Raw genomic sequence first — 26,371 nt, 5'->3', positions numbered from 1 at the left:
AAACTTTTCGTTACGTGTTGGAGGGAGGGGCTCTATACTGGGCTATGAGTCAGACTGAAGTAAATACTAACCGTTCTCCATTCCTACTTCTAAAATTAAATCTATCCCTGATCCCAATCGTTTTGATAAACAATTTAAATCCCTGACCTGGTTCATTTACAAATACTTAACTTATCAACTTATCCAGGTTTTCCTTTCCAAGCGGGTTCAGTACCAAAACTTCAAATCATGTTTAAACCCCATTTAAATAAATTAAATTGTGATTAATTGAATATTTAAATGACATACCTATCTTAATTTAATGAAATCTTGCTTATAACACACGGTCACCTAGGCTAACAACAGAAACAGTTGACCAGTCCCTTCTGGAAAATGAAACTGACCGTCTTGTTCTATCGATTACATTTAGTGTCTGTATAGACATTCTTAAATTTATTTATTTTTTTCTGTAGCAATCTTAATAATAAAGGGCGGGCGTCTCAATAAAAATAGAAGCAAATAGAAAGAGGACCTCTTTTTGATTTATTTTCCCCTGAAGATTTCCAAGTCTCTTTAGCTATTTTTGGGGCTTTTAGTGTCTCATTCTCTCTACTTACTAAGAAGCGGGATCCCTTTCCGAGTGAGCTCTTCTGCAAAATAAATTAAAGAATAGAAAAGGAAATTGAGAAAGAAAAGAGAACTAAGAAATAAAGCGAGGGACGGACGGACGGACGGACTTTCTTTTCTAGACCGGTGCAAAAATAAATTAATTCTTTTTTAGATTATACTCAAGAATGAGAGAGTTTTAAAATCAATCTTCTTTAGCATTAATTAATTCAGACTTCCTATACTTAAAATGGTTGTCATAGCAACATATCTTCTTCACTTGGTTGTCTGACTGTCCATGGAGGGTTGCCAACAAACTTCTCAGATTTTACTTTTCTATGTCTATTTACCGTGATTTTCCATAACCTTTTTAGGTTAAAAGTTGCCAATGTTAACACAGGATACTTAAGAGCATTATATTTATAAATTAACTCCTCGTGTTACGTTTTATAAAACATTTATTGTAAAACCAAGAAGCTATATCTAGTTTACTCGGGCAGGAGGTATAAGACACCTAAGTATTCGCGCGCCATAGTCCCAGTCCCCCTTTCAAAATACAAGGGGGGGGGACGTAAAAGGAGGCCGGGCTATTTCGCCTCTCGTCAGTCGGAAAATGCGTAATTTTTGTTATTCGCGTCGCGCTGACGTGAGTTTTCAAGAACCAATGAGATGCTGATTGTAATTTAGAGGCGGGGATTAACTCCGGACCTACGTTTGGACTGGAGATAAAGCTGGAAATGTGGCGAATTTATACCTTCTCCTTAATAATCTAGATATCACTTCTTGGTAAAACCAAGGAATTTTAGTGGGAAAAAATTCTTAAAATCCAATGACTTCCCCTTGACCTTCTATGACCCCTTTTTAAATTCCCTGACCAGAGAGTTTCCCGAATTTCGCAGATTTACCCTGACCTATTTTTACGAATTTTTTGTCATAATTCTAAGTATAATAAATAATTGCGTTTAAATTGCAAATTCCCAGACTTTGTTGAAATTCTTAAAATTCCCTGACGTTTTTGACCCATTTTGAAATTCCCTGGTTTTTCCAGGTTTTCCCTGACCCGTAACAACCCTACTGACCTTTTCCGATATATCGTTGACCCGCGGCTACCTAGTCCTAAACTTAAAATGGTTGTCAGAGCAAAATATAAGTCGATTTGTAATATGTTGTCATAGCAACGCAACCCTATCCACGATCCCATTATTCCTGAAGTTTTATAAATAAATTAAGTCTACAAAATATTTAAGAAGCTTCTTGGAAGTAAGATAGGAAAGGGTAAATTTGCTCTAAGTAAATACCCACTTGAGCGTAAAAATAGTATGTTACGATTATAAAATTCATAAGTGGGTTTAATGTGAAAGTTTCAAGTGCTTTGGGGCTCGTTTTTGAAACTAGATATATCGGCTTAGTGATCGAAGGGAATCACTACGCGGAATAATTACGCGTTAATGAAGTCTTGGTACTAATTAATATTTAGGAGAATTTGCCGATTAATTAAAAGTTGGGAAATACTTTAGCTTAATTAAGAAATTCTGTTGGCGTGTTTATTACTGATATAGAATAAAGAAAATATATAAATGTTATAAGTGAAAGTTGATAACAACTCGGAAGTTAAAAACCAAAGGAGCAAGAGCAGTCTGTTAACGATAAAATATTTTATGTATTTAAATGGAAAGATGATTAAAATTATCTAGAAATTCGATACGCATTTGTCGCAATTTATAAATATTAGCAAAATGATGATGATTTCGTTGGTATTCTTGCGTTAATTTAAACAAACCTAATAAACAAGTGTTCGGACAAGTGTTGCCTGTCATAAAGGGATACATTTGGTTAGAATTTTTTCTCTTTTTTACTCGAAAGAGCGTATAAAATAATGAATATACAAATTGGAACCACGTTTCTATCTACAATATTTAAGAAGATTCGAGCAATTAAGTTTCCGTAATGGATGGCACTATTGGACGCCTAGTACCACATGACGAATTCGTCCAATAGGGGTGCTTCGCCTGGAAGCCTAACGCGTAGTGCCATCCATTACGGAAACTTCATTGCTCGTATTTTCTTTAATATTGTAGGTAAAAACATGGTTCCAACAAGAAATTATATCTAGTTTATTAGGGAGAAGGTATAAATTCGCCACATTTCCAGCTTTATCTCCAGTCCAAACGTAGGTCCGGAGTTAATCCCCGCCTCTAAATTACAACCAGCATCTCATTGGTTCTTGAAAACTCACGTCAGCGCGGCGACGCGAATGACGAAAATTACGTATTTTCCGACTGAGGAGAGGCGAAATAGCCCGGCGAATACTTAGGCATCTTTAACCTTCTCTCTAATAAACTAGATATCACTTCTTGGTTCCAATTTATATATTCATTATTTTACAGAAAACAAATTCTAGCCGAAATTGCCTTTAAGTAGGAAAGCGTGTAATAAATATTGTTTATTATTTTCTCTTGTTTCATCGGGTTTGGAAATTATCATTATTATTGTTCTCCACCCACGCATGGTGCGTGAGAATAAGCCTGTTTATCGTACGTTACAAATACGCTTTCTATAGAGTCTGGTGTGGTATTGTTGTATTATTAATAAGGGAATCTAATAAAACGTGACTAAACATAAATCAAGCGGGCGAAACGTGAATTGAAATCGAAATCGTTTATCTATTTGTTTAATAACTATATTTTTCACGGCTTTTTTTTAAGGTAGTTTGCCATTTTCACTACTACTACTACTGTTAAAGGGAGAGTGAAAAGAAAAAAATCAAGTGATTTATTTCCACTAATTACAAGACCTATCTGCATAGAAAGAAAATCCAAGAAATATCTCCGAATGATTTCAAAAATTCATATTAGTTGAAATGTGTTACTTCCGACCAATCACGTAACGACCTGCCTTTTTGTAAAGGAAATTCTTCTCGAATGAAATTGGATTTCATAGAAGTTGCGTGCGTTGTGGCCTTCGTGGATGGCGCTACGTGATTGGTGCAAATTTCAAATTATCTACGAAATCTCGGACTAATTTGTATTTTAAAATCATTCGGTGGTATTTCGTGGATGTTTCCCTACGGAGATTGGTCTTATAATTAGAAAAATAATCGATGAAAAAACCTTTGTTTTCCGTTTCACCCTCCCTTTAATCTGTCGCCATTTAAATTAGAATTAAAACGCCGAAAGTTACGCGAAATATGTAGGGAGTAAATGACCAATCAAAAATAGTTAATTATATTCGTTAACCTTGAAATTAATTAAGGTCAAATAATAAAATTGTGGAAATTTATGTAAGATGGTTTGATTAAAATATCTGCATGCCATTTCGAAATGCCGTCACTACCCCCATCGTACCGTGTTATTCAAGTCTTTCATTCAATTTTTTTCTTGTATTGTAGAAATTATAGTTGGGGCTAATCATTCTCTAATTTTACCAAAAAGAAGCTAATTTCCAAATACAAAGAAATTAATATTAATCAATATTATTATTAAGTTGAGAAAGTAGCAACGTGCTGCGTGCTATACCCGACCAGAGTTACTCCTCATCTATATGCTTTCTTCGGGTAATACCATACACCACTAAGTGATTGGCTGCTGGGTAATAATATATATATAGAAAAACACGGGCCATTTCATTTCATCCGATAAAGAAGATAAACGTAAGAAAAACTGTTTAGTTAGTGTTAGGCCTTTTGCCCAGTTTTCGCCTACTATACTGTAACAAACTTATATACAGTCCTGTACCAGTGTATGTACATAAAAGGATTATTTACAGGCCTCTAATTCAATCGATATTACCAAGGTTTAGGCGGGTCAATCTGCACCAAGGTTTGGTATATATTGAACCAAGGGGTTGGACATTGAACAAAATCAGGAAATATATAAAGAAGCTCGAGGTCTTCACTTAAGTAACTTTCCCTTCATTCGGTTGATAGAAGTTGATTTACAGATATGTATAAGAAAAGAACGCCTTATTATACCGCAAACATACGGTAACCTTTCGGGTGTCAAAGGTCAAACAAACAAAGCGTGGGAGGTTGAAGATGGATTGAAATAAGGTCGGAAATTAAACAGAGCTTTCACGTAAGAACATGTTCTAAAGTTTGCGAGCATATTCTAGAAGCCGAAGTCTAAGCATAAACATGAACGTAACCCTAACCTAAACCAAACCTTAAACATGAACATAACCCCAACCTTCACCTAACCCTACACATGAACATAACCCTAACCTTCACCTAACCCTACACATGAACATAACCCTAACCTTCACCTAACCCTACACATGAACATAACCCTAACCTTCACCTAACCCTACACATGAACATAACCCTAACCTTCACCTAACCCTACACATGAACATAACCCTAACCTTCACCTAACCCTACACATGAACATAACCCTAACCTTCACCTAACCCTACACATGAACAAAACCCTAATCTTCACCTAACCCTACACATGAACAAAACCCTAATCTTCACCTAACCCTACACATGAACATAACCCTAATCTTCACCTAACCCTACACATGAACATAACGCTAAACTTGACCTAAACCTACACATGAAAATAACGCTAAACTTGACCTAAACCTACACATGAACATAACGCTAAACTTGACCTAAACCTACACATGAACATAACACTAAACTTGACCTAAACCTACACATGAACATAACGCTAAACTTGACCTAAACCTACACATGAACATAACGCTAAACTTGACCTAAACCTACACATGAACATAACGCTAAACTTGACTTAAACCTACACATGAACATAACCCTAATCTTCACCTAAGCCTACACATGAACATAACGCTAATTTTTCTAAAGCTCACCGTATCCAAACCTAACCTTACCTTAACTATCACACCATAAATCCAATGGAGGTCAGTCAGGTTGCTATCTTATCCCCTATAAATTATATATTTTCAAAATAAGACGCACCACTTATTGTTGAATTAAAGTTGATTGGTAGTTCCTGAACGGTCACCATTTTGTTTCCTATAGCTGAACTTCGTCACTCATCACCGCGTTGATTAAATTGTTTTGTACACAAAAGCCCGTCATGCAGTTTTATTAAAACGAAAACATTTAGAGTCAAGTGGTTCACGCTCATTTGTATTTACCAGGAAAATATTTGCTCCGTGGGACTGTGCACGGCTTTTCGAATATTTCTAAAGGAAACGAAATAACAAAAACGTTTTATCATCGCGTCATAATTGAGAAAGGCTTCGATTATAACACACTTAATCCTAATTAGGGGAACGAAATTACCGTTACCTTATTCAATTAAAGCGGCTGGCGAATAAAAATAATTAGTTTAGTCAAGGGTCAAGGTCATAAAAAAACATTCATCTATTATTTGACCTATTTCCTAGAATTCCATTATGAGCAATAATAAAAAATAAATTTTTAACGCATTGATTCATGAAATAAATATATATTTTTTAAATCAATTAAGTTTGCTAGTATAATTTTAATTCTTGGGTGACCAAAAAAACTATCTATAATAGAACATTTCAAAAATTGCATACTGTAAAACCAACCCACATGGGCGAGGCCGCCATTGGGGTATTCTCCCTCGCGCCAAAAGGTAACGCCAGATGGAGCCCGAGTTCATTACACGTGGGATGCAAGTTAACACCCCAATGGCGACTTTGCCCCCGTGTGTTGATTTCTCTGAATGTAATTTCCGAAATGGTCTATTTGTTCCACTTTCTGCGTGGGAAAATTAAACTTACGAAACTCAACCGCGGCTTAATCTGGCTTGACCACGCGACACGTTCATTTCTAGACCGTCAAGAAGAGCGAACGTTAAGCCTGCCTATTTACTACATTTTTATTATTTATTTTTTAATATAAAATCGTTCCCACGAACCAACAAAAAAACCGTTTCTCCCTCAACCATATCCCATTTCGTGGATATGAGAGAATGGAGATCTGAAATATTAAGGGTACTTTTCTTTGTTATTTTACGAGTTCAGACCCATCCGCGGGCTAAAAAAACCAACGATCGAGCGCGCGGCTTTTTACGATCGTCCGTCAGTTAGGAAAGAAATTTATAGGTTTACCTATTACCTATTTAAAGTGAGGGTGAAATAGACTTATTCGGAACAAGCAAGATCCAAGAACGTAATTCAAAGACGGAATTGGGAATCTTGTGCCGTAGGTATAGACTAGTGGTGGTAGAGAGGGGTGTAAACTGTGTATCCCTCCCTCTGGGCGCGCTCTTGTAAGAGAGGATACTGTACGCGCCCAGTAGGGGCATGATACTGAGCTAAGAGATAGAATGGTATGACGTTTGCATACGTAGTACTGCCCTTACTCTATACCCCGACGCCTCTTCGATGTAAAAAGGTGGTAAGCAACCCTCAGTATTGGGACATACAAGGGGTTGAACCATAGCCGTCTCTGCGCACTCTCTCTGGACTCAAAACTCATAGAGCGCAGGCTCCGAAAAGCGGGATGGAAGATAAAGTTTTACCCCCGCGTCTTTCCCTCATAGTTACATCGCAGAGGGTTATTGACAAGTTTATAACAACCCAATGCAAAAGGTATAACACAGAGCTGTATGCACACGTTCTAAGGTGCTTATATGGGTTCTGGTTCGGACCCATATACACTATTCAGGAAATTATAAAAGTAACTCCTTATCTTTGCGTGTGTAACGATGAAACTTAGCGATATATACGGGCAACCTCGCGACGAATGGGCGCGATGTTAGGAAGCCCATATCCTTGTAACTAAAGGTTGTAGATCCCATGTTCTTCTACCCTTTCAACTTAGTTTAACCCTAAGAATACACCCTTTTAATTTATAGCAGACTAATCAGAAACCCCCTGTACAGTGGTCTTACATGCACTGTACATATAACCCCGACACAACCCCATGATACTGTTAAGTCCTACATCAAGGTTTAACATCTGTCGATACACCTAATATCGAATTCTTTAGAAGAGTATTAATATAGAAGATATAATGTTCTTGTTTACCACTGGGCCGGCTAAGTTCTGAGGATCGGTCAATTGAATGCGGGACTTATATAAGGATCTCTAATGGCTTTCAATCGATGATGAAGTTACTTTTCTAGTTATCCGAATGACTCACGTGCATGTGCCGAGGCTTAGGGAAAGAGTAGCAAAAAGAAAAAAGACCTAGGAAAATGTCCAATAAGTTTGGAAGAGCAATTTTCCTTTCCCCGTTCAGCTTTCTCCAAAGTGTTTCGCGTCACGCGCCGTTGCAGCGAGGAACGAGCTTGACGTTGACGCTCCAAAAGCCTCTTATTCGAGATCGACGGCTCGAAATAATTGGTCTGTTCTCTTTTGACCCCCTTCTCTCTCTCTCTTTTTTTTCGATCTGCCAACCCTTTCAAGGAAGACAACCATTACTGGATTCTATCCAAGAGAACCATGGCTGGTATGGCTTTGGTAAGAAAAGGACACCAAAGGACCCCCACCCCTAGACAGAAATCTGTTCTCTTCATAATCTCCCCCCTCCTTCCCCAAAAAATTATGATATATTTGTGTTATGTTCGCATCAAGACTTTAAATATGTTATTTTTTAACTTTTTACTTCAGAACCACAAAGGCTTAGCTTTGAAAGTCTATTTATAATTAAGCTTGTAGTACGTTCGAATGTCTTTAGACTTCAGAACTTCAAATACTTAGGGCATTGGCATAAGTAATATTTAGATCTAATCAGGCTTAGAAATATGCTTAATCATTAGCATTTTAGGCGAATTAAGGCTTAGTATGTTCGAATCTCTTCATTGTTCAATGACTTGCGCTGAACGTAGGCTTCGCAAAATGCGTATAAAAACTTTGGCCTATTTAGGCTTTGTATAGTACAAGTCCGAATATCTTCACCCTTCAGAACTTTAAAAAGTAACAAAGCTTAGTACTCGTGGCATTTAGGACTATATTTCAAATAGGGTTAAAAACCCGATTAGCAGAGAGCCAAGCCGCAGATTCGCTAAGCCTAACCATAAAGCAATTTATTTTCGTAGCGGCATTATATTATTTCATTCCCCATTAAACGAAATTTCTCGTGATGTCTAGCGAAAGCGGAATAGCGCATCTAACAACCCTTTGTCTATGCCGTACTAGTACGTAGCAATAGCATCATCTTGTTTAGGACCGATTTCAAAAAGAAGCAGGCCTAATTGCCGGATGGAAGCAGTAGGCATAATTCCCGAAGAAGAATCAGTAGGCCAGTTTGTCGGAGGATAAGCAATAGGCCAAATTCATAAATAAGAAGCAATAATAGGCCAAATTCATAAATAAGAAGCAATAATAGGCCAAATTCATAAATAAGAAGCAATAATAGGCCAAATTCATAAATAAGAAGCAATAATAGGCCAAATTCATAAATAAGAAGCAATAATAGGCCAAATTCATAAATAAGAAGCAATAATAGGCCAAATTCATAAATAAGAAGCAATAATAGGCCAAATTCATAAATAAGAAGCAATAATAGGCCAAATTCATAAATAAGAAGCAATAATAGGCCAAATTCATAAATAAGAAGCAATAATGGGCCAAATTCATAAATAAGAAGCAATAATGGGCCAAATTCATAAATAAGAAGCAATAATGGGCCAAATTCATAAATAAGAAGCAATAATGGGCCAAATTCATGGATAAGAAGTAACAGGCCAAATTCATGGATAAGAAGCAATAGGCCAAATTCATGGATAAGAAGCAATAAATAGGCCTTATTCATGGATAAGAAGCAATAAATAGGCCTTATTCCTGGATAAGAAGCAATAAATAGGCCTAATTCCTGGATAAGAAGCAATAAATAGGCCTAATTCATGGATAAAAAGCAATAAATAGGCCTAATTCGTGGATAAAAAGCAATAAATAGGCCTAATTCGTGGATAAGAAGCAATAAATAGGCCTAATTCGTGGATAAGAAGCAATAAATAGGCCTAATTCGTGGATAAGAAGCAATAAATAGGCCTAATTCGTGGATAAGAAGCAATAAATAGGCCTAATTCGTGGATAAGAAGCAATAAATAGGCCTAATTCGTGGATAAGAAGCAATAAATAGGCCTAATTCGTGGATAAGAAGCAATAAATAGGCCTAATTCGTGGATAAGAAGCAATAAATAGGCCTAATTCGTGGATAAGAAGCAATAAATAGGCCTAATTCGTGGATAAGAAGCAATAAATAGGCCTAATTCGTGGATAAGAAGCAATAAATAGGCCTAATTAATGGATAAGAAGAAATAGACAAAGTTCATACATAAGGAGCAATAGGCCTAATCTCCGACATTTCTTTGCTATATCGGAAAAAAACCCGAGGAGAAACAAAATCAATGTTCTGTCGATGCTTTTAAGCCTAGGAAACATAATTTAAAATCGGGTTGTTTGAAGATATAGTTTTAAGTGCTCTTTGGGATAAAAATGTGCGCATTTTTTCCCATTCCTTCTTCCCTCCTATCCACTCCCACTCTCCTTCCAATACTGGAGAAGAGTGAGGAAAAGTTCGATCAATCAATGGATAAGAGACGAAGGCCAAAAAAAGGGGCCTTCTTAGCCTGAAACATTGAAGTTACTCCGTATAAAAATGCATCTCTAGGCGGACAGACCTTAAAGGCCACATCATCGAAAGAAAGTCAGCCTTGCACCTAAAACACTGAGGGCAAAGAAAAAGAAAAAATTCTTTCAGAACTTTAGAATGCACCATTCCCGCCCGTCCTTTTGGGATGTAGGTATAGGGGGTCATAGATTTCCAATGATTGAATTGAATAGGGGGTTTATATCATCAGAAGTATATAAAGAAGTCTATCACAAGGCGGGGTAATTGTAACGTGATTCTTCCCAACATCATTTTACATTTGGAGCATGTTTACTAAACCGAATCACATACGCGACAAACAGTTCCCTCATAATTACTCTATTAGCGCTTAACTATTTGCCAAGGCGCATGCGCTTGTGGATTTTTGTCCTACATCAAGACAATCGAGGTTTGTGGGTTGATTACTGAGGATATAGTACCAAACAGTTATAGAATTCACCCTAGCAAGGTGAGATACCCATCTGAAGTTTGATGAGCGGGAGAGCAAACAAAAAGGGTGGGTGAGCCTGGGAAGAATCATAATACATAACTGAAGTATTAAGAGGATACACAGTGTCATCCCTCTTCCATTATCCCCTTCTGATATCATGTATAGGGGAACGATCGGCATAAGTTAAACCTCCCCTATACTACTTCTATATGCTTTTAAAAACAATGATTCGTTGATTCTGCTCCGAGAAACAAGCCCCAAATAAAAAAGGTCTTAAACTAGATTAATTCCATCATATAAAGACGGAATGGAAGAAAAACACAGTGATAGAATAAGATGGAGGACCAGAGAGAGAAAAAGGGACAATATAAAAACCAATGGCGTTTTTAATCTACTTTTCCTAGCTGCTTGTTTCTCGTAAGATGCATCCCTGGTGCCTTCCTGGGTTATTTTTAGGAGAGGGTAGTTCATTATATACTTTTATGACATCTACATTCTTATATCAACATAACAGAGGCCCGGGGGATATGAAATAATATATTAAAGAGATAATGAAATGCGAACATTGTTTTCTATAATCAGAAAAAATAATCGATTTGGTTTACCTTTAACCTTACCCAAACGTAGCCTTTGAGAACCCTGGATTTTTACGAATAATTTTGTATACCCAATGAGCAGCTTAGTTTCCTCTTATCCTAATTTGCCAATATAGAAAAAGTCCGTTTTCACTTTTCAGTGATAATTTGAGGAAAATTAAGGTTTGAAATACGGTAATTTCGTAATATCTAGTTCAGTAAGGATAGTCTTTGAGAGCCTTGGATGCGAAGTTTCTATCATTACTATTAATAAGAATTTCGGAATCGTGTTCCAAGTTTCCGAACATCCGAATATAGTCCTATATATAGTTTCGACCATTTCGAAGACAGTCTTGTATCATTACATTTGAGAGAGACATATGGGTTCGAACAAGTCTTGGGCGACAGACTCTTCGTCTTTTGCAGGGTGGTTTATCTATCAGAGAAGCAGCGGCTTTCCTTACTTTATCACTTTCCATTGTCTCTATTTCGTAGAGAGCCCAGCCAAAAAATTTAAACTACTTATAGGAAAATTAGGAATTTTATTCCGGAATTATAGGATTTTATAGGAGAAAAAATATGTTTTTATAGGAAAATATAGGTGAAAAATGTGTTTTTGTAGGAAAATATAGGTGAAAAATGTGTTTTTATAGGAAAATATAGGTGAAAAATGTGTTTTTATAGGAAAATATAGGTGAAAAATGTGTTTTTATAGGAAAATATAGGTGAAAAATGTGTTTTTATAGGAAAATATAGGTGAAAAATGTGTTTTTATAGGAAAATATAGGTGAAAAATGTGTTTTTATAGGAAAATATAGGTGAAAAATGTGTTTTTATAGGAAAATATAGGTGAAAAATGTGTTTTTATAGGAAAATATAGGTGAAAAATGTGTTTTTATAGGAAAATATAGGTGAAAAATGTGTTTTTATAGGAAAATATAGGTGAAAAATGTGTTTTTATAGGAAAATATAGGTGAAAAATGTGTTTTTATAGGAAAATATAGGTGAAAAATGTGTTTTTATAGGAAAATATAGGTGAAAAATGTGTTTTTATAGGAAAATATAGGTGAAAATGTGTTTTTATAGGAAAATATAGGTGAAAAATGTGTTTTTATAGGAAAATATAGGTGAAAAATGTGTTTTTATAGGAAAATATAGGTGAAAAATGTGTTTTATAGGAAAATATGGGGCTAAAAAGTCTCAATTGGCTATGTAGAAAAATCTCAAATAACTAAATCATAATAATAACAAATTGGGATTTTACTTCAAAGTATAATATATAAAAAATCCTGATTTTGGTGTCTAGTCAAACGTGATCTCGATAAAAGAGCTAAAATTTGATAAATTTGATGCTAAACTATACGAAAACTTCGACTAAATCAAAAATATAGGATATTATAGGAGATTTAATGAAATTATAGGATCATATAGGACAGGTTCAAAAATATAGGATTTTATTTTATATGAATTATAGGACTGCTGGGCTCCCTGTATGCCTTTATTAAGGACAGACCTATAAGGAAAAACCTCCATGCAATTTAGAGAAGCTAAGATCCCTTCTTCAGATAGCTAAATCACCCTGTATATGGATGGATATATTCGTGTTCTCCGTATACCCTATATAGAGAACATTCGCCCATTTCTTTTTATCCCATGTCGTGTATAGAGAGGAGTCCGATATAAAAGATGTTCCTAGATGGTGGGAAATATATCAAGTAAGGAACCAGAAAGGATCGAGAGAGAGAGAGAGATATAGATAGAAAGGGATCGCATCGAGATGAAAAGAATTACGCGGTCCAGAACATGGGATGGTATTATCCGGGAGCAGAGACTCGCTAACAAGATATCCCATTCGCGATCCAATCCTCTGCACTGGACCCAACCAGAATCCACTCTACTTACTGGATCCCTTTATCCTGTCATATATTTGAAGTATTTCGGGGCCTTATTTCCAGAAAGAGAGCTTTGTATCGCGCGCCTAAAGACATATTTTGTCATTTGATTTATAGCATTTCTTAAGCCTAAATTATATCTCATTTCGAAGTAAAATTTGCAACCGATGTTTAGGCCTATATCCATAAGCCTTTGCGAGTAAAGTTATAGAATTTAAAAGAGTTAAGTCTAGGATTACTTAGCGTGAAACTCGATCCTTAACCTCTAACCCTTAACTCCAATTGGTGGAATGGAATATAGCCATGTTTAGGCGTAGACGAACTTGATGAGAAAGCTTATTTCTTAACCCTTAGCTTAAATCTACTCCCAGAATAAGGCTTAGCAACGAACTCGACAGAACATTAGGTTTAACCAGAAGTATATAATACTTCTCTCCAAGTGAAGTGTACCACAAAGCGGGGTATATGTAACGTCACTCTTCCCAACATCGGAACATTTAGAGCAAGGTTACTAAACCGACTCACATACACGATAAATAGTTCCCTCATCATTACTCTATTAGCGTTTAAACATTTGGCAAGACGTGCTTGTGCATTTTTGTCCCACGTCAAGACGAGGTTTGTGGGATAATTTCTGGCGATTTAGTGCCAAACTACTATAGAATTCACCTTACGGTGCGATGCCCATTTGTAGTTTGATGAGCGGGAAAGCAAACTAAAAGGGTGAGCCTGGGAAGAATGACGTTACATAACTAATGTATTAAGATAATACAGAGTGGCATCCTTCTTCCATTATCCCCTTCTGGTTTAACGAAATCACTCTAATGTCCGTAAGGTTTAGAAAAACTTGATGACGAGGCATATTTCTTAACCAAAGGCTTAATATCTCCCAGATTAATCTGCTCCCAGATTTAGGGTTAGCAACTACCTGCACCTAACATTAGGCTTAACGAAATAACTGTACCTTACGTAATAAAAATTCTTCATCGATCTGTTTATTACTAGACCTACTAATCCCTCCATATCCCGGTCCCATAAGGATAGACGCCGCGTAACCAAGGCGCTTCTGCGAGACCAAGTAAAGCGTCATTACGTCAAAAAGAGGATGGAGAAAATTGGGTGGTAAGGGCGAGGGTATAGTAAGTTCGTAGAAGAACGTATAACGTATACAGCATGATATATCCGAGGCCCGAATTAGGCTTAGCTCACACGAGGCATGGCTCTTAGTAAGTGGAATATATCCCATCTCGTTCCTTGTATTCCCAAAGGTGCAATTTTGCCTCCGTGCCTTACGGTAAGGCTAAGGCTTTGCAACTATTTCCCCTTCTTTCCTTTTTTCCTAGACTCAAGAGTAAGAGAGTAATACCAAGAGGAAAACTAACGGCCTAAATCTCGTACGCCCCCTTCCGGCTATTTCAGTCTTGAAATGCTCAATTTTTCTATGTAAAAACCGGTTTTCATATATAAATTTCGAAGTTTTCTAAGGTTGATATTATGGAATTCTTTTTTACCTCCATCCAAATTTGTTTAATGCTTTTTATGGGCAAGGCGGAGTAATTGGGGTTATTAAAGGGGGGAGAACTTAGACCTTGGCATCCCTTAAATAACGTTGTTTCGAGAATTTGTTACATTTTTACCAAGAATATTACATTTTGATCTATTGGCATTCCTATTCTCCTATTCAATTTTACACGGCGCCTGTAGAAGTGTTCCAACCGCTACACACCGGTGTTCAGGGAAAAGCGCGTTTCCAGGGGCTACAGGAATTATAATACTAAAATTGAGAGGTTTCGCTAAATATAACGTCGTCATTTGCAAAGATTAGGCTTAGCGCTATACCGTCTGGAAAAGGGGAATTTCAATTATCGTTCATCTGACCTGGCGCTCGAAAACTTGACAAGTTAAGCCTAAACTTCCGGATATCTGGAAGTATTAATCTTTAAAACTGTCATCAATAATCTTCAAGACCAATGCGAAGGAAGCGATCGAATTCCACTTAAGCTTAATAATGATATTGAAATTCTACGCGGGTTTCAAACCGGATGAATTTTTCAATTCGTAAGGGATTGTAGCAGTATTTAATCCGACTTAGACAGGAATACAATTTCCTGGTCTGTTAACAAATTTCCAATTATTCTATATTTAATCCTAATTGTAACTCTTATTTGAGGCTTAACAATCGTATACATTTTAAGGGATTATCACAGCTTGCTAAGCCTAAATGTTTTAGCACTGCAAAAGCGTAATCAGGGTTGTTAGTGATTTTGTAATTTTCCCACTTATCTGTAGAAAAGTCAGAATGATGCGTTTGAAGTAAGAGTTCATACAATGTTCAGGCCAGAATGTCTGCTAGCCAGAACCCGCGTGGAATTGGTTCAACCAATCCCGTAGGAGTAAAGGGTTTTCGTTAGCAGACGCCTCTAAACATGGCGAGGCAGTAGCCAAAGTTTTAAGACTAATTAAATGCTAATTATTTTGTAATAAGAGATAATTTTTTTATTTAATATTTTCCCTTTTATATTTAAGGATTAATGTCCCTCTAAAATTATTAGTACCATGAATTTTAAATATATTTGTTCACGCTATTACAGAAAAATTACACTCACAGTTTTTCCTGGATATCCAGGTACTATAGCTACCCTGATAATCTTTCAGTAGATTTTTTTTTGTAGCCACTAAAAGGCGTGGTACACCTCCTCAGTTTCCCACCAAATGTATCATATTTAATGGGCATCTTAATTAATATAATTAACCGATTAACGTTAATATCCCTCGGAATTAATCGTAATTAGGTTTCCGCGTCCCCTAAAATTGCGGCGGTTGTAGTTAAGCCCGCCCGCCCGTCCGCCGGAGTAAGGCAAAAGCCGCTCCTGATGTAATCTCATTCCCGACCAAATATAATAACTTTTACGCGCCCAAACTTTGCAAGCTTTCCCGCCAAAATCTCTTTCATGTTAGAAGCTTATAAGTTTATCAAGATTTTCTATCTGAACCCTAAGGTTAAAGCGGGGGGAAGGTTTCGGGCTAAGATTAGGGCGAATTTTCCAGGTCGTTCGGTGCAATGAAGCGAAGATAACCGATTTCTATTTTTACGTTAAAACCGAATTTTACGGTCGCAGTATCGGAACGCGACCTCTAATTAGTGGAAAATGGGATCGTTCGCGATCGCTTCTGGATTTTATAGGATATATTTCTTTTGTGTTTCTGAAAGAAAGCAAAAAAAAAATACCCAAGCGATATATAGCTAAGTTTTCTAAGACCGTCACCTCCAGCTATATGGAAGATAAGTTTGCTGAGCTTGAGATACGAAAAAATAAAGAATAAAAAAGAAAAAAATACAGGGATAAAAAAGTTTTTGTTGTTCAAACTTTGAGGTCGCCTAGTATTACACCGTTTATTTTACCACCGTTCCACCCCTTTGATCCTCTATCGACCTTTTCGATGAAAAACCCCAAACTATTTCGTCCCTATATCTTTAGAAATACATTATTTTGGGGGGAAAAAACGTATCCATAAAGGCGGAGATAAGATAGCTCGGGCTTTTAATTGCGATACCTCGTAATGAAGTTCAATTTGAGGATACCATACCAGGGGAATCTATAAGTCATTTCTGAAAATTCGTAAATTGAAGTAAATAACAACTTGATTCCACAAAAAATATATAAGAAAAAATCAGAGAGAATTTACACATATGTGTAAACAGGGTTGCCACGGCATTTTCAGAACCAAATTCCCAGACTTTTTCAGGTTTTCCCTGACCTTTTTAGGCCGAAAGTGTAAATGTTTACAGCACGTTTTAAGTGCTTATAATTAAATAAACTCTCTACATTAAGTTTTCCAATGTATTTGTTGCACCAAAATGAATAAGAATCATTTTAACTATAAATAACAGTCTAAGAGATTTTTTAAAACAATTCTAGACATTTTTAAGGATTTCTCTAGAGTTTTCTGTGTTAAGAGAGGATGAGGAGAAACTTTCATTAGAATCATTACTCTTTCAATAAAGACTTATCCCCACTAAAATCTAATTCCCTGACTTTTTGCTGACTTCGCTGAAATTTTTAAATTCCCTGACTTTTCCCTGACCTGATTTTCAGCCCATTTTTAAATTCCCTGACGTTTACAGGTTTTCCCTGACCCGTGACAACCCTGAAAAAATAATTTCAAAATTCCCTAACACCCAGTTTAAAAATCCTTAACTTTACCAGGTATAGCTGTTACTGTGTTAACCCAGCCCGTTTAAGTTTTACTTCAACTACCATACATCTAACATTACAACGTACGCCTTCCCTTAAGGTCTAGCCCTGACAGCGCTGTACTTTGGGCCTGAAACTAGAACAGCTAACGATTAACCCGCCACCGAGTTTCGCCTTCGATAAAGAAAACCCCGCGGGAATTCTGAACCGTTCGTTCGGTATAGTAGATTAAATATTGGGCCTAGTTTTGGGCCTCACTAAGCCCAGGTTTCAGTAAAAAAAAGTAAGGTTATTTTGGTGGTAAGGGATTTTGTACAACCGTTCCGAGATAAAGGTTGTTTTTTTTTTCTAAACTATAGCATGAAAGTTTTAAACACGAGGTTGTTATTGACATTAACAGATTTAAAAAAAAGAAGATATATCACTAAAACGTGTGGATTAAGTATTTTTTGTCGTTTGGGCAAACATTACTCTTAAAAGTTTAGTTTTTAGTCTAAAACATTTATGTTTCAGTTTGGCCCACTTTTCTTTTTATTTATTATGTTAAAAGAAGAGTGAAATGGGTTAGAAATAATTTTAATTACACAAAAATTATTTTCTATCATTAAGTTGACGACGTGTTAAGCCTAACGATCTTTTTTTTTTTTTTGAACCGCCATAAGGAGCTCTATCAAATTAGAGAGCTGTCAGCCTTATAGGCCTACGTGGTATCGTGGTGGCAAGTTTTTTTTTTCAAACGTTAGGCTTATCACGTCAAATTTTGAAATTGTTAATAATTTTGATGTTACCTTATGAATCCGCAACCAAAAAAATTCGCTATCTCTAGATACCAGAAGTGATATGAAACTAGAAGTGAAGAGCTCTAGCCGCTTCCACGCGCCTACACTACAGAGAAAAAAATTGGTCGAGTTCCAAAAACATTTCCTACCCTCTTTCCCTCAACCTAAAGCCGCGGAACACGGGCGCGGCTCCTTGAATCTAGTTCGGCCGTCTACCACCGCGAGCGTTTCACGTTTTGGAGGGAAAATTCAGAAACCGCTACTAGAGGGCCAACCGTTCTTGTGTTATCAAGAATATTCACTTTCGCCGAGTGAAGAATTTGGTTAGCTCAGTACTTCTGGTCTCATCTCACTTCTGTAGATACTGATTGGGTGTTTTTGATAAGTCTGTCATAAATTAAGGGAGATGTTCTTTGATCGATTTTGAGTCGAAAATGTTCTATGAAATTTTGCCACCATTCGAATTAAGATTAAGAGTTATTAAGGGATGACCCCCTTAATTAAATTTTAAATCATTGTCTTTAAGTTTCTTGATTAAATTTATGCCAGACTTATCAGAAACACCCTGAATATTTAATATCAAATAAGGTTTAATAAAGAAAAGGTATAAATAATTCAGAGTCATTATTTAGCAGAAAATGGTTGTCTACCAAAGTCTTCATTCTTCCTTTAAAGTAAGGGTTAAAGGTTAAAATAAGGCTTATCTAATGTCTTCTGCATTAAAATTTTACAAGCGATAGAAAGAATGGAGAAGATATGATGTAATTTGAACAGAATTTACTGACGTTGCAACTTTCAGACAGACTTTCAGTATCTCTTTAAAATAAGGCTCAAACCTTTTTTATCGCTTTTGGAAACAAGCAGGGGGGGGGGCTTTTATTTTAAGGAAAAACAAAAATTATGTTGGAAAATAGCGTAGTACGTAAAAAACAAGGGATGGATGAGGCATAATATTAAGAAGAATCGAGCCAAGGCTTAAAAGCCTTAAACCTAACGGTGTACCAGGGAGGCAGGGTTGCCAGAATTGGCGCGTGCCAAAGAATATTTTTCAACTTTTATGGCCTTGCAGTTTTGCTAAAAACCAAGCCTAAAAAAATAAAAAGCACTAGGGTAGTAGCTATTGGCGATTTTATACAAGAATTGGTTAAATTATCTCAATAAAATGGAGCCATAGCATCGGAATAATCATTATTTCTCCATTTTCAAAGTCACTAAACTCGCTATTCATCGTAAAAAGTAACTCTATTCATCTAAAACTTTATTTTCTTTGCGACTATATAAATTTTCTTTGAAAGTTTTTATACGTATTTTGCTAAGGGTTACCAGGAAATTTTTAAGAGTACGGTCTCGTCTGATCTTTTGAAAATTGGGATGAATTTTTATGGTTTTTTATCCTTTTCTGGGATACTTACTATAGCCATAGCAAAAAAATATAGAAGCAAACAACAATACATAAAAGCGCAAGTTTAAGCTACTCTGTACATTCTCGGCGGTGTACCAGCGTATTTATAAGTTTAAAGCTGTTACACGGAATATATATGAAATTTTTCAGCCAGCGATAAATAATTACCTTTAAAAGTTCGCGTTTCCCTTAACCCCGTCATATTGTAACAAATTAGGCTTAGGATAAGCTTCGTCTGCTATTCAAAAACGTTATATCATCCAATTTGGGTCATAAAAGGAATGAAAATGACATAATGTCCCTATTTCTGAACCTATTTCCTGATCTAATAACAAATTTGGCTTAGCAGAAGCGTCGTCTGCTATTCAAATAACTGGGACCATCCAGAGAATGAGAATGGCAAAACTTTCAATTTCTAGGTCTATTTCCTAATATCTTAACAAATTAGGCTTAGCGTAACCGTCGTCTGCTATTCATAAGAAAAAAAAATCCCATATCATCCAATCTGGACCATCAAGAGAACGAAATGGCAAAGACTTAAGAAATTGTAATCTCTGGTCTGTCCATTTCCGGATTAAACCGGGCGCCTATAAATTGGGAATTACACATCAAACTGTCACACATCTTTACGTACATGTAGCTTCTTCCATATACAATCAAACGGCGTTATCAAAAGAGACCCAATATTGCCTCCCAAAAACCCATTAAATATTCAAATAGTTCATTCAAAGTTATCTCCGTTCTTCCCTCTCTGTTCCTTTCCCCATAAATGAAACCTAGCAATTTCGAGAGTCGCAGAAAAAAATCATTTCCCCACTATACCCATATAGCAGAAGAAGAAAAAAGATTGACTTCTTTTACTGTTAGCCTGTCTTCCGTTTTCTTAAAACGTCAATCAGGGTTAGAAGAAGAAAGTCCCCATTCTGAGCAAGCAAACATTAAAGATTGGGGTAGAAGTTTTATCTCGAATCCATGGAGAGAGAGAGAGGGCGAGAGAGAGGGCGAGACTGTACGCGAATACGAAGTGAAATAAGGAAAGAGAAAAAGATAGAGAGGGAAGAGGCGGAAGAAGTTACATTATCTATGGAGGAAAAATAGGCGAAAACAAGATGGGTTCATGTTTAGTTGTATAATAGATACTTTACACTGAAGCGGCGATAGAAAATTCATCCCCAGCCAAGAAGTGATATCTAGTTTATTAGGGAGAAGGTATAAGATGCCTAAGCATTCGCGCGCCATAGTCCCAGTCCCCATTTCAAAATACAAGGGGGGACGTAAAGGGAGGCCGGGCTATTTCGCCTCTCCTCAGTCGGAAAATACGGAATTTTCGTCATTCGCGTCGCGCTGACGCGAGTTTTCAAGAACCAATGAGATGCTGGTTGTAATTTAGAAGCGGGGATTAACTCCGGAGCAACGTTTGCACTGGAGATAAAGTTGGAAATGTGGCGAATGTATACCTTCTCCCTAATAAACTAGATATCACTTCTTGTCTCAGCTTAAGCCCTTTGTGAGTCAAGCTATATACCCTGATTTCAAATGAATTCGATCTGTCTTCAGAGAAATTTAGGGTCATAGGTCACCCAGTCCTTCGATGTAAACAAACATTTTCCTTGCCTTTATTTTTGTTATTTTAACGTCGTAAATAATTATCAAACTGACAAACAAAAAACATGCGCGTTCCAATGAACTTTAAAACGTCATAAGCCCATAGGAAAATGTAAGCACACAAGAGTCTAAAACATAAACCTGACAGAAATTCGTGGAGAACCTCAAAAAGCATCGTCATTTTTTCCCACACCCTGGCTCTTTCTTATATTCTCTTCTTACTTTCGCCATCTACTCGTCATTTGCGGCAACTACCATTAATCTCCAAACTCTTGGCGATTGTTAGGCGAGGGTTGATAATAATGAAGGCACTTTCTACCTCTACCCCTTCTTCAACCCATACACACCCTTTTAACCTAACCCCACAAACCAGGAAAAAAAACTGGCAGGCAAGACGTATGGTACGTCAGAGGACAGGAGAAGGGAACCCGTCCAAAGAAAGGAAGCATCCCAAAAACCTCTAATTTCCTATCGGATCCCATGTCCTAGGGACACTGGGACGAGGATAGGGGCCGAGGCTTAAGGAAAAAACCCGGGACTTCGTGGAAACCCCAGAAATTAATAGTTTGGGAAACCCGACTAGAAAAAGAGAGATATGATATTTGGCAGTTCTTTACGCGTTTAACGTTGGGGTAACCATACTCTCTCTCTCTTGTCATCTCACCATCTCCCCTTTCCTCTAGCATCTCTCTTGATCTTCCCTATGAATTCATCTCTCTAGATACCCTTTTTAAAGGGGGCACTGGTAATGTACTTTTTCGAATAAGGGTCGCGTAGGACTTGGGCCTTTGCGTTTCTATGGTGATGTTAACGTCTCCAATTTTTCCTCGATAACTCCCGTCATCCTAAGCCTATACGTTCAAAAATATACTAAGCCTATCTCTATTTTAAAGAAACGTATGATAGATATTAATCCTAAAGATTTGGGTTAACAAGGTTTTATAATATTTTTAGAACTTTCAAATTAGGCTTAGTAACTATGGAACGTTTCAAAGGAAAAGCTACATTTAAGTAAGGGTTCTTTATGGCAAAATCTATAACTTTTCTTACGTTATTTACAAGGTAAAGGTTAGGCTTAACAACTAAGTTTCAAATTAGGCTTAACAAAGTTTCAAGTTATAAACCCAATATACACATATCTACCTCTACCAGAAGTGAGATGAGACTAGAAGTGAAGGGCTCTAGCATTGGCAGTAGATCCTGGCACTAGTGAACAAATTTGAGGATTTTATGCCGCTTCCCACCCGCGCCTACACTACTGAGAAAAAAATTGGTCGAGTTCCAAAAACATTTCCTACCCCCTTCCCCTCAACCTAAAGCGGCGGAACACGGACGCGGCTCCTTGAATCTAGTTCGGCCGTCTACCACCGCGAGCGTCTCACGTTTTGGAGGGAAAATTCAGAAACCGCTACTAGAGGGCCAACCGTTCTTGTGTTATCAAGAATATTCACTTTCGACGAGTGAAGAATTTGGTTAGCTCAGTACTTCTAGTCTCATTTCACTTCTGCCTCTACGCATCTGTGTTTTATCCCGACTTCAAATCCAAAACTCCAAAGTTAGTTTCCAAACAAAAATAGGCTTAACCAAAACCAAGCTTTAAGGGATTAAATTTTAAATTGTAACCATCAACTTCGGGGTCTGTAGGGATAAGACCTAGCAAAAGGGATTAAAGAACACGGAAGAGCGGGCAATGCATTGGGACTTTAGAAGCAAGTGTTCCATCCCGATCGTTTCAAAGTAAAGCTCGTCAACCAACTAACAGGAGAAGCTTGTTTCAAAATCCAACAAGAGATTTTCGGAGAAATTTTAGGAAGCTCAAGAGAAAATTTTTCTATTTCTCTCTTTACAGAGAGTATTCGCGAGGTTCCAATGAATACAGAGATCTTAGATTCTACGTTGAACTCTTATCCTAAGATTATGACGTATTTATATTGCCGTTAATTAACCAAAACAACGCGAACAAAAGTTGCAAAAGCGTGGGAGGGGGATTGACTTAAGTAGAGTGGAGATTAAAGCTAAACGAACTTATTAAGAATGGCATGAAGGGGTGTACGTTCGCAGCAATTAGAATGAGGGTGCGAATTCGAATGCTAATTAGCGCTACTCGAAGGTTCTCGAGTAAGTCTGTATGGATTTTTGGCCTTCGTTTGGGGTTAGAAATTTGGAAATATTAATAAACAGAGTGGAAGAGATCAGGGATACACTTTCTTTAACTGCTGGGTGGTTGGTGGTACCGTTATTGCGTAACCATTTTCTCAACGTATTTAGGCATAGGTGGACTTTGCGGGCAGAGCTAGACTAATCATAATCTATGACCATAACTTTATAAGATATTTTCCATAAGTATGACACTATCTATCCTTCGTAATGCTAGAGACTTACAGCTCGAGCTAGTTCGAGAACGACAAGGGAGAATTGCAGACTACACTCGGGTTTGCAGTCCATCTTCCTATCTAGTATGTACTTAACCTTTGACAGCGCCTTACCAGTCACCAGGCGTCGCTTTACGAGAATCTATGACCTACGTCACTTCGAGACAAGCTCTCAGTAACAAGTTACAAACTTATATCTCATGAACTCATGGCTGTATGTTTTTGTTTCCTGATATAATTAACACACCTTTGTTTTCACCAGTTGTCATAAATTAATACAAATTAACAATATGTTAGTTTGATCCGTTCCATATGGTAAGGGTTCATAATCATAACAAACAGAAAGTCCTTTTAAAAGGTTCAAGGATTTCGTGAAAGGTCGGAGAAGATAGAATATCATAGTTCACAATTTTACTAAAACCCATTTGTTCCTTTGCTTTCAAAATTTGAATACAGCTAGCAGCCCAATTCATTCTCTTAATAAACCCACGCGTTATTATTTGAATTTTAAGTCGCATAAATTAAGTTCAGTCAAGAAAATAAATTAAACTGAACTAAACTAACATAAATAATATAGTAAAAAAAATATCAAAGATACCCGGCCGTGTTTTTACTAAATATGTTTTAAATTAAGTTTATACACCGAAAATTGGTTTAAAGATATAAGAAGTTAGAGCTAAATGGAGAGACAAATTCCATTTTCAAAACCTAAAAAAAAACTTGACGAAAACTCAATTTTTTTTTCATCTTTGAAGAGAGAGTTTGGTGAAAGAATGATAAATTTAAAATTCTTTCTGTGAGATATTAGGATCGTACTGATGGTACCGGTGGTTAAAGTCTAGTTCCCACTTATCGAATTTTTACGAGCGATTAAAATTTGCGCGTGCAAAAAGCAGAGTTATTACTGCGAATATAGGCAAGTTTCCTTTTTCTTTTCCATAGTGGGAACTAGCCCTATCCTTTTAACTGTCTAAAAAACTTTATATATATAATCTCGCGCGCTTGGACGAGATGGAGCGAGACCGAAAAACTTAAAGGGCGAGTGAAACTAGATGGAAACAATTTATTCCAACGGTTAAACGTATAATCGAAATTGATGTAGGCCTAAAAACGCGTTGAAGTTTTAACTTCCCTCGAGCTCCCTTTTTTTTATATAACCAAAAACCAATAAAAAGAGGACAAATTTATAGGAACGTGTATATGGGGGGGGAAAAGTAGGTCGAAATCTACGTAAGAAATATATCAATAATCTATCACTAGTAGGCGAGTAAGGCTTAACGACATCGAAGCCAACCAATGAAAAGACCTGGTGTGGGCTATCAACGGCGCTATAAGAATAATAAGAAATGGTTCAGGTTCTATATAAAAAAAGCACTTAGGACCGTGCCTAGAATATGGAACAAACTACTAACAAAAGGTTTTAGACGGGCGGGGATGGGCTAAGGCACGTGGTGGCGTGGTGCATGGGACGAGCTGAATAGGGTGCAAAAATTCCGTAGCAGCCACGGTTATAGGCGCCTTTTTCTGACGTCTATACTAATCAGATCGACTTGAATGGTTGTCTTGTTCCATTCGGTCCACTATTTTTATGGTCTCTCTCGCTCTCTCTTTCCTATATAGAACTTTCTATCCCCATAGAATAGAAATTGCGATGGGAGCTAGAAATTCCTATAAACTCTCCTATTCTTTTATTATTTTTTTTTTCGAAGCTATTTCTGAATTAATTCGGATTTTTCCCATCGTGCATTGCGGCAGGCACACGGTCAAGATTAAAAAAAAAAAAGGAGAGAGAGGAAAAAGAATGCTAGAATACCCAACTATAATAAGAGGGCGTTTAAAACTCGTCCAAAGCAATCATCCTAAAGCGATTGGAAATTTCTTTGCCCTTTGCGGAAGAAAATCAAATATCTGCAGAACCCCATAACCTGAAACTAGTTTAGTATAAAACGGAATTCGGAAGTTAAATACCAAGAAAGCTTATTTTAATCTACGGCCATTTTGGTACGTACACAAAACAAAAGTCCATATATATAAAAACAAAAAGTATCCTTCATTGAAGCTTGGTCGAATCAGGGGGGAGAGACTTGAGAGGGAGTGTTGATCTAATGCTAAAAAAACCGTCATATAAATGGTAAGCAGGAAAAAAAGTGAGGGTAGGAATTTCTATCTCCGTACCGCGATATTAGATAACGCGCAGGCGCGAGTGACGTCGTTTACTACCGCCAGGGAGGAGAGACTCAACAACACTTCTTATAGTTCACCATGACGGATATTCAAAAACAACCTTCCTCTTCCAGCCGGTTTTTAAATTTGACGCATGCGCGCGGTCACCGCGACGAGTGGCAGAGCCAGCGCCGGAGAGAAACGAGTTTAGCCACGAAGCGAACGAACTCGCCTATTAACTTTATTACTCCCTCTCAAGTCTCTCCTCCCTGGTCGAGTCCTGTAATATGAAGAACCCATTCTTTACCCCCAGAATAGTGCCGACCCCTTCTGCGTATGATTACCTTCACGACCGTAGCACGGGGTTCAATATAGTAGCCGATTCTAGCTCTAGTAGCAAGAATTAACGTTTGGATCGCCACCGTTGAGTACTATTTTCTATAAACCTGTAACTTCCAAAAACCTCTACTCTGATCGGTTGGTTCGGGTAGGGGTTGACAGGAGGGTGCTCTGTTTCTCATTTTAAATGGCGTCTACAGCCAAAGGCTGGGAACTGTGAACTTTTGGTTTTAATCTATCCCAAAAAAGCTTTGTTTACACAGTAAACAAACTAAGTCGATTGACTGTTTATAGCTAGTTGTTGTTATTATTAATAACATTTAAAGTTGCTACAACTATCAGTAACGTTAGTATCTGTATTTAAATACCTTTTATATCATAAGCCTTGTACACGACAACGACAAAATATTATTTCATCCTTCCTTTAAGTTTAAGTTTAAACGCACTCTTTGCATCA

General features: G+C 37.0%; 2 protein-coding genes across 5 annotated transcripts in view; one reads left to right on the top strand and one right to left on the bottom strand.

Annotated features, from left to right (window-relative positions):
- The window catches only part of Orp8 (Oxysterol-binding protein-related protein 8), a 101,785-nt gene that overhangs the window by 36,857 nt on the left and 38,557 nt on the right, over nucleotides 1-26,371 (bottom strand). Inside the window, exon 1 of one of the 4 annotated variants that reach the window (XM_089853140.1) lies at nucleotides 5,524-5,665. The exons of the other annotated variants lie outside the window; for them this stretch is intronic. Coding sequence (XP_089709266.1) covers nucleotides 5,524-5,572 — 49 coding nt within the window. The 5' untranslated portion in view covers nucleotides 5,573-5,665. Of the gene's footprint in view, nucleotides 1-5,523; nucleotides 5,666-26,371 lie in introns of those variants that run through there. 4 annotated transcript variants of the gene reach the window in all.
- The window catches only part of LOC149623334 (core alpha-(1,3)-fucosyltransferase-like), a 78,590-nt gene that overhangs the window by 14,168 nt on the left and 38,051 nt on the right, over nucleotides 1-26,371 (top strand). The window lies entirely within an intron of this gene.

The sequence above is a fragment of the Phalangium opilio genome, unplaced genomic scaffold (assembly GCF_054372755.1).
Source record: "Phalangium opilio isolate 3A_F unplaced genomic scaffold, DU_Popi_V2 ptg000113l_1, whole genome shotgun sequence".
NCBI lineage: Eukaryota > Metazoa > Arthropoda > Arachnida > Opiliones > Phalangiidae > Phalangium > Phalangium opilio.
The sequence above is the reverse complement of the archived record's forward strand: the minus strand, read 5'-3'. Positions and strand labels throughout refer to the sequence as shown.